The following is a 13,742-nucleotide window of genomic DNA, read 5'->3' on the forward strand; positions in this document are numbered from 1 at the left end:
CTTCTTCAAACTGAATGAAGTATGTTTTCAGTGAGAAGCGTTGCTATGGGAAATATGCTACTCATCCCTGCAAAAATAATCCTGAATCTGGGACTAAATGCATATATTATACATACACAGAGATTACATCAATGAAATACTTCAGACGTCACACTTCTGTGATATGATATGATATGATATATGATATGATATGTTCTGGTCCGATCTTGCATAAGAAAGTGTTTTTGGCTCTGTGTCCATACCTCCCATACCATAACAATGCTCTCAGATCTCCTTGGAAACGGTCTATCTTAGATTGAATTCTTCCCTGGAATGAGAGATGATTTAGAAAGTATTTCTTCTCATCTGTATGGTTAGAACTGTCTGTTTGCCTCCTTGCTGTGGAATTCCAAGCACCTATATCAGCTCGCTCAGAGTCTTCCCTTCTACTTCTTTATCCACACCCATCTCTGGGGTTTCCACAGAGAGTCTGCTTTGCTTGAAATGGTAGGGAATGGGTAAACATGTTTGCTGGAGTAAATTGCCAGTCGGAGATGGGAGTTGTTCAGAGCAACAGGAGATGAAAGGAGCTGCTGTTGTATAGCAGAGATGAGAGATCTCCTAATCAAGGCTGGTGTGAAAAGTAGAGAGAGGGAGGGGAGAGAGAGAGAGAGGAGAGAGTGGATTTAGCCCGTGGGCTGCTTCAAACAGTCTCTTTATCCAGTTAACTAAGAAAATCCCCTCTGATGAGCTGATGAGCGGAAGAGAGAGAGAGAGGCCAGAAGGAACAGAAAATGTGTGGAGACAATAGTAGGTGTGAGTACGTGTCTGTGTGTGTGTGTGTGTGTGTGTGTTAGAGAGAGAGAGAGAAACGAGAGAGAGAGCTATGATTTCACTTTGTCTCAGTTGCAGTACTGTTTACTGTCTGCTTGTTTTCTCTGAAAGGATGAGAGGAATGTACAGGGGAATGAACAGTGGCACAACAAACAAGCCCCATCCATCCATTCTGGCAGTCCATTTATTAACTTTAAACCCAGAACATACCTTTATATGCACAAATGTCTCAGCAATGCACATTTGCTGTATGGAGAGGGTGTTGTGTGTTCTGTATTTTGTCATAGTTCATCAGTTAAAATTAATAACTTAATTATAGGGCTGTCTTTGCATTTAATTACAACTCACTGCACACCTAACTAAACGTGCAATATATTCTCATATACACGCATCTGAATTCATTTACATGTGGAAATATGCACACATTATAAAGGTTTATTTAAGGAGTAGAGTGACATTGGCTAACTTTAAATTGTAATTCTTTTAAAGAGTACCTGAATTTTTGTGAAAGAAGAGAGGGGCATGAGGAAATTTAGATGGGATGAAATATCCCTTAATAATACCGACCTGTCTCCTTCTTAAACCCAATGACATACTTCATTATGTGTGACCACAGTCAACCAATCAAAGCCTTTGCTCTTCTGTCTCAGTGTTTTACCTTTTTTGACTAGATTTTGCGAGAAGTACAAACTAAAGGACAGTTAAAGTCAGCTGAGGAGAAACAGCACACACACAAATCTACATAAAAAGAACAGAGTGAAGAGCATATATAGAAGAGAGAAAATCATCTGCATGTTTCAGTCATTTACTTATCAATCATTTTTTGCCACGGAGACTTTCTCATGTCTGATCTTATAAAATGATTGATTGCTACGGAGAGTTCATCAACATTTCAAGGAGAAGAAGTCTGGCGCTGAGGTAACTCTGAGGCGAAACTTTCTCCTCTGTCACGACCCTCCCCCCCCCCAAAAAAAAAAAAACTTTTACTCTATAAATTCTGTAAGCTCACATCGGTGATCAATAACGATCTAGCTTCTGGGAGTAATAATCTTCAAAAGACAGGAATCAGCATGGTAGAATCTACTAGAATATGGCCAGTTTGACACGTAGCTGTCAAACGTGATTACCACAGCCTTTATCAGCTGGAGATTTGATCAATACTTTACCAACCAACCACAATAATTATAGTCATCCCACTGTACCCATATTTCACAATTAAAATGTCCTTGGGAACAACTGCAGCGCTATTGGTGTTTTAGTTGTTATCATACTTGATGTGTTGGAAGTAAACACTATATTTGAGGGCTTCTAGCATGCTACATTATAATGTGTTTGTGCTGCACAACTGGAGATCCAGAAATGGCCATTGATTTATGCTCTACCAAAGCAGGCTGACTCACAAGGTTACCATTCGATGATCGTTACACATCACAGGGTGCTGTCCATGGTTCTGAAACTCTCCAATGCCTTTGAGTACTCGACAGCACCGCTGGAACCTGCCAATCACTGCCCTCATCAGGGTCAGGCTCTGCATTTTCAAACACAGCACTTTTTTTTTTTTTAAATTAGATTTTAACAACAGTCGTAAAAAATAAATAAGTAAACTCTGGTTCAAACGTAAAGCCAGAGACTTCTCTGACTGATTTCTTTTTCATCAGAGGGGTAAGACTTCCCTTCAGCCCCAGGTCTTCCATTGAAAGCCCCCACTGAAACACTGTGGTCCAGTGTGTAGGAGGGTGTTTTATTTATTCATTGAGATGTTTAACTTGAACCATTGCACATGTGAGAGACATGCATTAGTCACTGTGTGGCTGCTCTGTGCCTTTTGAAGACCAGTGACAGGCAACATGATTGATATTTGCCATGGCTGGGTGTGTCTGCTGAATCTTTTATGAGAGAAAATTTATTTACCGCATTCCACAGACCAGTTCTGCTGTTTAAGTATGCAAACAATATATACGAGGAAGAGCAAGCAAGGCGGGTTTTCTCTCTCTCTCTCTCTCTCTCTCTCTCCCTCTCTCTCTCCCTCTCTCTCTCTTACATTCACTCCCTCACTTATTCTGTTTATTCAACGGCTGGTGATTTCATTTCTTTTGACAAGCTGTTGAAAACCTGACCGCAGAACGTCATCACAGTTGACCCACTCATTCACTTCCATTTCATGCCAAGTAAAGCATGGCTAGGGTCTAGTCCCACTGGGATTCTGGGCCTATGTGTGGAGGTCACGCTGGCCCCCTCACGCTGCCAAGCAGCTCCACTTTCCTCAACCTCCCTTCCTCAGTTTCCTTGAGAAAAGCTTAGAAACTTCACAATGTTCATATGAGTAATACAGTTTCACAGTCTTATATTGCTTTTTGTCCCCCCTGGTCCTGTTGAAGCAATGCAGCAACCATGACTTCACAATTTGCGACACACAATTTTTTTTTTTTTTCTTTTTGCAATGTCTGGGTTTCAGTATTAGAGCTGGCTTGGTTTGAGGATTATGGACATATTTTAGCGATGTTGTGTTTCATTGTACAATATCCTCTCTCTCCTTTAGATCTCCCCCTTTATTTGCCGATTTAATTGACGTCAAGATACGACACTTCTGTAAACCTCTGCCTTTGCATAGTTGAAAGAGAGCCTGTGATGACTTTACCAGACTTCAGCCTTGTTCGTGTAGTTTCTGAGGAGCACTGTGTCCTCTCTCAAGGACAGGAGCTGAGAGGTGAATTATGACTACGCTACATCTGTCTACAAGGTGTGCAGGGAAAACTCCATCATACAGGGCCCAGCTGAAATGGCTCTGCCTTAACCCATGAACCCCTCTTAGGATGTACCCAGAGATGGGTGTGACTGCCTTCGGTGCCGACATGCCATTAGTAGTAACTTTCTTATTGACCTCACAGTCAAAGCTGCTGTGAAGCAGCCAGAGTTAGACCGTAGAGAAGCTTACTCCTGTGAAATGCGGCTAGCTCTACAAGTATTCCAGCAGTCATAGTCGTCAAGTACAAAATGGAAAGATGATAAAGAAGAAAAACAAGAGTGGTATAGTCTGTTAAATAATGCATCCTCCCTGAAAGGTTAAGAAGAAAGAGAGCAAAGCAAAGAGACATGAACCTGATTACCAGGGGTCTACCCTGTCTCCCACTTGTGCTGAGCTGTTAGTACATTAGATTCACTCCACTCACCATTTCCTCTTCAACAGTGTCTGCTTAAAGAAAGTGTAGTACACGCATGCCCCGATCTCTTTTTCTTTTTTTTTTTCTTTCTTTTTTTTTTGTCTTCAGAGTAGTATAATCAGCAAGCCTCCACACATCCTTTCTAATGTTTGTTCCAGCCTGTCCCTTGGTCTGGTTTGTTCCAGTTCTCTGGGCTGTGGGGTGGAACATGCCTGTCTCTCTAGGGGCAACAGTAGAGTCACAGACTCCACTATGCTGCAAAGGGAGAGAGAGTGAGAGAGAGAGCGAGAGAGAAAGAGAGAGAACAAAACAGATGAAAAACATCACAATTGCCCTGCCGCTAATTGAAAAGAGAGCAAATTAATTACGTTAATGAAGCAATTAAAAGGCTGTCAACCACACAGGCTTCTCTTTTAGGCCGGTAAGCATTTTGTTTCCCAAGTGTTCCCATCCTCATGCGAGAAGCAAAGGGACAACCCTTTTCCTTCTTTCCTTTCTTCCTCTTCCTTCAGTCTCACTGTTTGTGTACGGCCAAGAGGGTTAGAGGGGTGACTATGAGGTGGTGTTGAGGGAGAACAGTGAAGGACATAGATATTTAGTCCCTTATGTTCCTTACATTCAGTGAAAGAACTCCTTTTTGTCACTCTGGTGATTTTGTCTAAAAACAGATCAGTCAGAGGTCATAATGATAATGTTTGGAACCATTGTGTCTCCCATAACTTCTCCCTCTCTCTCTGTACTCTCTCTCTCTCTCTCTCGCTCACTGTATGACTCTCTCTCTCTCTCTCTCTCTCTCTCTCTCTCTCTCGCTGTGTGACTCTCTCTGTCACTCTCTGTCCTGCTATTCTATAGTAGTCCCCTTTTCATGTTGTGTTCAGGTGTGTTGATCAGAGATTTATGAGAATCATCCACATTGCCTACAAAGCATTTAAATGGGTTCAGTGCAGGACCACTGTCACAAAACCGCTCGTGGTAGATCGATTGTCACTAAGAAAAGATTAAGTGACGTGAAGCAGAATTAGAATCAAAGTCAATAAAATGATCCAGAGTTGTTTCCGAGTTGTAGGTTAAGAACAGCCATTGAAATAACTAAAATACAGTTTATCTGGAATGTGAATCTATACAATGTTTTGAAAAAGTTGATGCATTCCTTTAGAAGTAGATCCTCTTCCTGTCTCTGAGCCTCAGTCAAGACTAGACTCCAGCTGGCCAGTAATAGTCCATCTCTGACTTCAATGTCCCTCTCTCTCTCTCTCTCTCTCTCTCTCTCTCTCTGTCTCTCTCTCGCTCTCTCTCTCTCTCTCTCTCTCTCCCACTCCGTCTCTCCTCTCTTTACAGTCAGGAACTAATTCTCACACCAAACCCCCACATGTAGTACTGATGTAAACAAATTAGCCTGTGGGCTGCAGACAGTAACAAATGGAGGGTGGGTTTCATTGCATTGCTAGATTCCTCTCTCACATACGCCCCAACACAGTGATTGATGTTTGCTTCCCCATCTCTTCATTACTCCTCTTGCAGATCAGTCCTTCATCCAGAAGTAGGTTTTCAGAGTGTCTCTCTATCTCTGCTAGCCAGCATTCGAGTTATCATATGCAAAGAAAACAACAGCCGTGGTTTTTCTAGGAGTGTTGTCTTTAGATATTTGCTTGCGTGTCTGTGTGTGCTGTTGCAGCTAAATGTACGTCAGCTTCAATGTTGAATGTCCAGAATTGGGACAGTAGGAGAGATGATGTCATCAAAAGAAGACATCTTCAAAGGCCTGAGCTGGGTTCTTTGATGTGGCCCTCAGGGACCTGCCAGTAACAGAGATGAACCCACTAGAGACAGAGGCCCCTTGGCCCCAATCTGCTTCCCCATAAACCACAGTTCCCTGTGATCAACGCGTAGACTTAATCATTCAGGACTGGTCTCCCTTTTTCTCGAACCCACAGTGTCTCCTTCTCAGTACATCTCTGACTCTCTCTCTCTCTCTCTCTCTCTCTCTCCCTGCTCCTCTTTCTCTCGCTTGCATTCTCTCTGTTTCTCATACGTTCTCATAGGCAGGCACACACACACACACACACACACACACACACACATACACGCGCACACACACACTTGCTTATACACTTACACATGCACTCTCTCCCTTTTTCTCAAGTGGGTGGCAGGAAAACTTTTAATGTGAATGTGTCTGTGAGGCGTGCTCAGCAAAGTGCCATCTCAGCATCAGAGCTTTAATGATTAATGCCATATTGATGTCCTCAATTAATTTCCTATTACACCACAGAAGGCTAGAGCCACTCACTCCCACTCAGCTGCATCCCACAATTTGTTTAAGAAAGATCTCTTTTCCCCATGGCAGATGCCTGTCTGGAGCCGCACAATCAGTGGTGTGTGTGTGTGTGTGTGTGTTTGTGTGTGTACGTATGTATGCGCGTGTGCGCGCGTGTGCGTGTGCATATGTGTATGTTGTTGTGTGAGCGTTTGCGTTGCAGAAACAGAGACAGAGAGAGAGAGAGAGAGAGACAGAAAGAGAGAGGGAGAGAGAGAGAGAAAGACAGATAGACAGGATGTCTTGTTGAACATATATGCATATGTCCATGGTTCTTGCAACCTGATGAATTGGCCTGAAGATATAAGACTTCTACATGTTTACTTGTCTTTCCTTCTTTTCTTTGCAAGGTTTTGGTTTTATATTTGAGCTGATGTGGAGGCAGTATCTTAAGCTAGCATATTGCTTAATTTCTATGCAAAACTAACTAGCACATCATTTTCTTTCTTAGCCTGAAATTGGTCTCAGTTCTTGACAATCCACACTGCCCCCTCAGGACAGTTTCTGTTAGAACAACCCAGCAAGTATTCAGAGAGCAGAAAATATATCATAATACGGGACTGCAGCAACAGAGTTTATTATTCTCAGGCAATTTCCGTTAGATATTTTACAAACAATATGAATGATGATCATTAAAAGACAATATGTACATGTGTTTCATGTGTTTTTAATATTTTATGCTTAACGTGTATGTAATGTAATTCTTACATACTCGTATGCAGTTCTTTTTCCACAAATACTAGGATGAGAAATTTTAACTTCTGTTGTTCATATAAAATCCCATTTGTCAAACGGTTTTATTGAAGTTGATGGCAAATAACTGTTGTGTATTTATGTAAAGCCAGAGAAATGTCTTGATAAAATAAGCTTATATAGTGGTATTGAATGATATCAGTCGGCAGGCTAAGATTAGTCTGCATCGTTGATTTTACCACACTGAACTATACACACATCTCTGTGCCCACACATAAAATCCTCAGCATGTGTGGGGAAATTGCCCTTGAAATGAGTGTGTGTGTGTGTGTGTGTGTGCGTGCGTGTGTGTGTGTGTTTGCGTGTGTGTGTGTGTGTGTGTTTGTGTGTGTTTGTGCGCACGCGCTTGTGTGTGCGTGTGTGCATGTGTGTACGTGTGTTCCTGAGTGAGTGTGGGGTGCCAGTGGTCGGGAGCTGCTTAATGACAGACACACTGTGCCATCCATCATCACACACTGCAGCCAGGGCAGCTATTAAACACAGCCTAGAGTCTAACACTTTACAACACACACACACACACACACACGCAGGCACACACACGCACACACACATATATCTCAAAGAGCGCTCAGAGATTAATACACATATGCTTCAACAAACACACTCTGTACAGACATCTAGTCAAACATATGATCTGTAGTTACCTACAGAGAGATCCAGACATATATACGCAACACAGAATTCATCAACGCAACAAAACATTAAGACCACCAACAAATGATCAAACACAAGCACTATGTAAACACAGATACTAACAAATAGACCAAATACTCAGTGTTGTTGAGGAGTCCTGGTTTCAGACCCTGTTTAGCTCCTTTTGAGTGGGTGACAGCTTGGCTCAGATCTCAGCTGTAAACATATGGAGCAAGAGAACACTCTGAATCATCAGGCCCTTAGCTACTGAACCCTACGTGAGCCATCTGAGTGATACACATCCAGCCAGACTACTTTACAGAAACTAAAATTAGACTGAACTGCTCATGTCATACACTGATTATAAACCACAGCAGCAGCAAGCTGAAGCTGTCCTTTTTTTTTTCTAATGTGGGATGACTCAGAATTTTCCTGTTGATGTGGTCAGTGAATTTGCACGATTTATTAATTGAGAGAAGCGCGGAAAATGTACAGGAACAAATTGTATGTTAAAGCTATGCAGTGGTATGTTCCTACCTTTATTTCAATCAGGATGATGGGTAGGTGAGGGTCCAGTTACAGCTCATCTGGGCCTGACTCAGGCTCTTAAATCATTTGGGGTTTTTCTGTTATGTGAGGCAAAGTGACAGATAACTGGCTAGTCTACTGAGGCTAATACTCTCCACAAAGAGGCACTTTTTATAATAACTGACACCCTGCATGCATGTGCACACACAGGCACTCACGTAGACACACATACACACACACACACACACACACACACACACACACACACACACACACACAAACACAGAGTTGCGAGGTTGATCAAACCTCTATAGTTAATTCGTTACCTGGCCTTTCTAGATGAGATGGAATTCAATTTATGGCCTTGTTTATGATGGACTCTGCCGGCCACGCGTGGGAGCTCTGGGCTGGCGTGTGTGTGGGCGCCCACAGAGACCTGTTGCCAAGCTACAACATTGTGCGAAAGGCTGCTGTGAGCAACACCAGCTCGCTCACACACACACACCACACACACACACACACACACAGACACACACGCGCGCGCGCACCACACACACACACACACACACACACACACACACACACACACACACACACGCACGCACACCGTGGGAAAAAAGAGACAGATTGAGAGAGAGAGAAAGAGAGAGAGAGAGAGAGAGAGAGAGAGAGAGAGAGAGAGAGAGAGAGAGAGAAAGTGGGTGGGAGATTCTACAGTGCTGTATTTTTCTTGTGCTCTCCATAAGCAATCAGCAGATGGACTCAAGGTCGTGTTTCTGTTGTTGTTCCACAGGCTTTTTCAAAGACAAAGTATGCACCAAAGCAATGAAACTAAGTACATTGTAACATACGGGAAAGGCATAGCCACATTCACACTAAATAATACACCTCCTTTTTTTTTCATCCATTCAGAATGATACACACAGTAACCTCTGCCATGACCTCTAAACAAGGAGAATGCAAAAAAAAAATCCATTTGATATTCTCCAAGCCAAAACTACACCAGTTTTGTCAGAATGTTCTCACTCAGATTGTAAGGAAAGACTTAAGCAAGTATAACCTCAGGGAGAAAAAAAAAGTGAAAAGGTAGTGCTTTGCGTATGAAGAAAAACGCAATCCAATTTCTCTCTTGTTTGAGATGAAGATGAAATCAGCTGGGTTTTTAAAATCCACCATAGGTATTGTGCAAACACCTTGAAATATTCATCTCAGCGTGGGCTGGCTTTTTTTTTTTTTTTTTTTCCCCTCAACCAGGCACCTAACGCTGCAAAATTAAAATGCTAATACCACCGTTGGACAGACGGTAAGTGAGAAGACGTTGATTCTATCTGTGCAGCCCCTTCAGAGCCTACAAATTCCAGAAGCTGCGAAATGGGAATCAAAAAGAAATCTAAATGTTGAGGCGAGGCTAAGAGAAAGGAGTCAATTGGGAAATTTGAAAAATGTTTGATATGAAAAACTCTGCCAAGTTGAATTAGTTCTAGGACATGGCATGATAATAGAAACCCCCCGGAGACTGCGTGTGAAATGGAACCGCTGACGTGTTTGAGTCGCTGAGTCACAGGCTAGTTATAAGGTAAACTGAAAGGGCAGAGAGGAAAACAGGAATGAAAAAAGGTAATGTTGCTGTGGACTTGTTAGTGTGTGTTTGTGACCGTGTGTTTCCCGGCTGTGTCTGGCTGGTCGTTGCTGGTCGCTCTCTGAGATGAAGAGCAGGACAGATTGATGGCGTAGGCTGAGGAGGCAGCAAGCACCAACAGCCGGGGGGTGGGGTGGGGGTGGGGGGGGGGACTTATCGACCACTTACCATTGACAAAGCTTCAAATATGACTCAAACTGGTGTCTCCACCCCATCCCTCTCTATCAAGGCCAACCCCCTGCACCACAGCCATCACAATGTAGGAGCAGAGAAGATGAATACATTGCCACCATTGTCTTTCACGCATATATTTCAGAACTTTTTTTTTTTTTTTTTTTTTAAGTAATGCAGTCCATTTTGACAAAAGCCCAGTGGATGAAATAGCGCACTCTGTAGCAAATACTGTATCGGCCCTATTGCTTTGATTATTCACATGACTGAGTTTGTATGGGTGCATATGCATGCCCTCCCAGTCCCGAAGTGTATTTGTGTGGTTCAGTAGGTGCGCAAATAAAAGGAAGTCATTTAGCCATGTTTGTGTTAGAGAGGTAAGGTGATAATTCACAAGGATGTGGGTATAGCCTGTTTCCTCTGGCCCCCAAAGCTACTCATATCCTCAGAGCAGAGTCAATGTTGTTCATACTAGCTCAATGCACGTTAAGCAGAGCCTATTACTCATATGCTGTCAATTAAGGTAATTTATTGCTGTAATTCTCGCGCTGTATGAATAGCAGTGTTTGGAGTTGGTAAATACTTTGAAGTTAATTGAGGGCATCAGTTCCTCTGAGAGCGGGCACGGTGTACGAGACTGTTGCGTTGCAGTGCATGCTTGCCAATTAACAACTCCCACTCCCTGCCACCAATCAGAAAACAACTTGCGGGCCTAAACTCAAAAGCTTTTGCTTTAACCATCTTATTTCTGGCTCTTAAGCTTCACTGATGAACGTGGAAATGTTTGCATGTGTACCAGCGATTGTTAACGCGTGGGTTAATTTCACTTCCTTTTTCTGTATGTTCCATACGCGGTAGACGCTTTTGACACGTTCTCATCCAACCCCAGTGTGTTTGCAAATAAGAGTCTCGCGGTGATGTTTCATTCAAAGCGGGTTTCCTCCCAGCCACGGTCTTGGGAAACGAGAATAAATTCCCCTCATTGTTTTTCATGCACTTTTTTTTTTTTTTTTTGTCTTCTTCACTCTCCAGAACCCAGACATCGTACTGGTCCACTACCTGAATGTGCCAGCCATAGAAGACTGTGGGAAGCCATGTGGACCCATCCTGTGTTCTATTAACACTGATAAGAAGGAATGGGCCAAATGGACCAAGGAGGAACTCATCAGCCAACTCAAGCCCATGTGTGAGTGTTTGACCCAGCCTCTCCCCTCAGGGCCTGGAAACACACTAGTTAGGCTCTAATTTACTTTGTCAAAGTACTGACGGTTTACATAAAATTTACCTAAAGTACATTTTACTTCACAAAATAAGTTGAGGTGAATTACAGATGACCTCACTGTCTGACAGAGGAATAGGTGATAAATAGGTGAAAAAATGTAATTTAGCATATATTTGTTATTAGATATCAATAACATTTGTTAATAACATTTGTTATTAGATATTAATGTTAGTAACATATATTAATTATTACTTGTCCCACTACCCTTATGTGACTTCCAATCCTCGTATCAGACAAACATTGCAAGTCATGGACAGTCATTCTGATACATCCAATTTGTATTTGACCTAAGGCTATTTCATGGACAGATTCTTATTTTAAATCAGACCAGTTCATCTGACAGGGCTTAAGAAATAATCTAGATGTTTAGTCTGTGTTGAAGTTCAGCTCAGTAGACAACACCTATTTCTCAGGCTGCCTCTATCAGTTTTTGTCATTTATTTGCAGCATATTACATTCAGCAAGTGAGGAACATGTTTCAATTGCAAGAGCAGCCTGACTGTTTGAGACAGTTATATGTTTATCGCTAAAGGGGTCAGTAGAGGAAAAGATGTCACATTGAATTCACAAGGCTAGTGTAAGTCTGAAAGGAGCTGTTCTATGGAATTTCAGTGACTTCAACATCTCAGAGTACTGAAATGAGTCATTAACTTCATAATGTGGTATGGCAACAAAGAAAGGGCATGCAAACACCACCAGCATTACAATCTCTTTGAATGACCTTCTAGTGCATGCTGCTTTTTGGTAGTCCAACACCACCATCTAGTGGTACAGTAGTGTAATTGCAGCTCACGTGATTCGCGGTATCAGAGGAGGGGGAAAAAAAAAACTTTGCTGACTGCACTCTTACCCATCATACTAAACATGCATTAGTCATGAGTCAGTTACACATCAGCTATTCAGATAGAGAATGTTTCATTGGCTGGCCCATATATGCACTATTGCATGTAAGTTTTGTCCAGATCAGGGTGTGTGTGTGTGTGTGTGTGTGTGTGTGTGTGTGTGCGTGTATGTATGTATGAGAGAAAGAGAGCGAGAGAGAGAGAGCATGTATGTGAGAATGCGTGCGTGAGAATTTACTCGATGCTGGAGCAGTGCAAGATGGTTGTGTGCCATCTGTTAGTAGCATCAGTCTCTGTGTGTGGGGTTTTTTTTTTGTTTTTTTGTTGTTGTTTTTTTTAAGGCAGGAAGCAGGGAGGGGTTAGTTATTTGCAAAGAGTGCCCACCTATGTGTCCCTGACTGTTGACTTATTTCTTAATATTCCTCCATTCAGTTTTTATCTTTCAGTACCACCTCTCCTTCTCTTTTCTGTGAATAATCTCAAAACAGCGATTTGCGATGAATCATGTAGATATCCTCAGAGTCACACCAATTAGCTAATGTTAAATTACAGATTAAAAATTAAACTCACTAAATTAAACTGGTGCCCATGGTGCTGATGCTCCTAATTTGAAATTCAAAATAGAGAAACAAACAAAATTTTGTGGGTTCTGCTCTAATGACTAGCCTATCACAGCAGATGTAGACCCACGGGGCACTGAAATCTCCTACCGAGAGTTCTTGTAGTCAGATGTAGTACCTAAAATGTACAGCGGGTGTCTCTCCAAAACCTTAAAATCACTTGATGGCAACAAGGGTGTACTTCATCAAGTCTTTATTTGGTCGCTTGTTTATTTTGGTGTGCAGTAATGAAGAGAAAGAAACATGATAACACTCTACTTTTAGATAAACCATTAACTCACTGGCTGTTACCGAACTTTCTTACTTTCAGTTGTTTTCAATACACCCTGCAAAGTGTCAGTGTACTCATGTCTTGAAGGACAGTCAGTTCTCATCTCCAGCTCCGACATTAATTATTACAGATCATTAGGAAGCCAATGAGCAGATTTTATTTTTATCTTCAGTGTCTAGTGTCTCAGTGTAGATGATGAGAGAGTGGAGTTGGGGGTACTATAAGAGAGTCTTCAGGAGAGTGGGGGGTGCACGGTTAAGGGCTCAGGTGGCTTCTCCCCTGCAGCGCCAGTAGGGTGAGGTGGTGGCTGGCGTGGCTGCTGGTCTGTGTGGCTGGCTGACGGCTCTGTCTCCTCCTTTCTCCCGGCAGTTCATGGCATCAAGTGGACTTGCAGCAATGGGAACAGCAGCACCGGCTTCTCTGCCGAGCAGCTGGTGCAGCAGATATTGGACAGCCACCAGACCAAGCCACCTCCCCGGACTCACAACTGCCTCTGCACGGGCACCCTGGGTAAGGGATGGGGAGGGAGGGCAGTCGGCATCCACAGACAATAGTATTATTCAGTTAGTGTTAGACTGGTGTTGATATAGTGTTGGTAAGAGTTATGTAAGGAGCTTAGGTAGGAACAGACACACCAGTGTAGTGTTAGACACGGAGAGGTTTTAGCGGATCTAGGTTCAGAGAGGCCTAAAGAGCAGGGTTGCCATGTGTT

The 13,742-nt window shown here is 42.6% G+C and overlaps 1 protein-coding gene across 1 annotated transcript in view; it reads left to right on the plus strand.

Annotated features, from left to right (window-relative positions):
- The window catches only part of camta1b (calmodulin binding transcription activator 1b), a 211,043-nt gene that overhangs the window by 176,089 nt on the left and 21,212 nt on the right, over positions 1-13,742 (plus strand). Inside the window, exons 7-8 of the mRNA XM_030777032.1 lie at positions 11,048-11,201; positions 13,400-13,540. Coding sequence (XP_030632892.1) covers positions 11,048-11,201; positions 13,400-13,540 — 295 coding nt within the window. The remainder of the gene's footprint in view (positions 1-11,047; positions 11,202-13,399; positions 13,541-13,742) is intronic.

Source organism: Chanos chanos, chromosome 6 (assembly GCF_902362185.1).
Source record: "Chanos chanos chromosome 6, fChaCha1.1, whole genome shotgun sequence".
In the NCBI taxonomy this organism is placed as follows: Eukaryota; Metazoa; Chordata; class Actinopteri; order Gonorynchiformes; family Chanidae; genus Chanos; species Chanos chanos.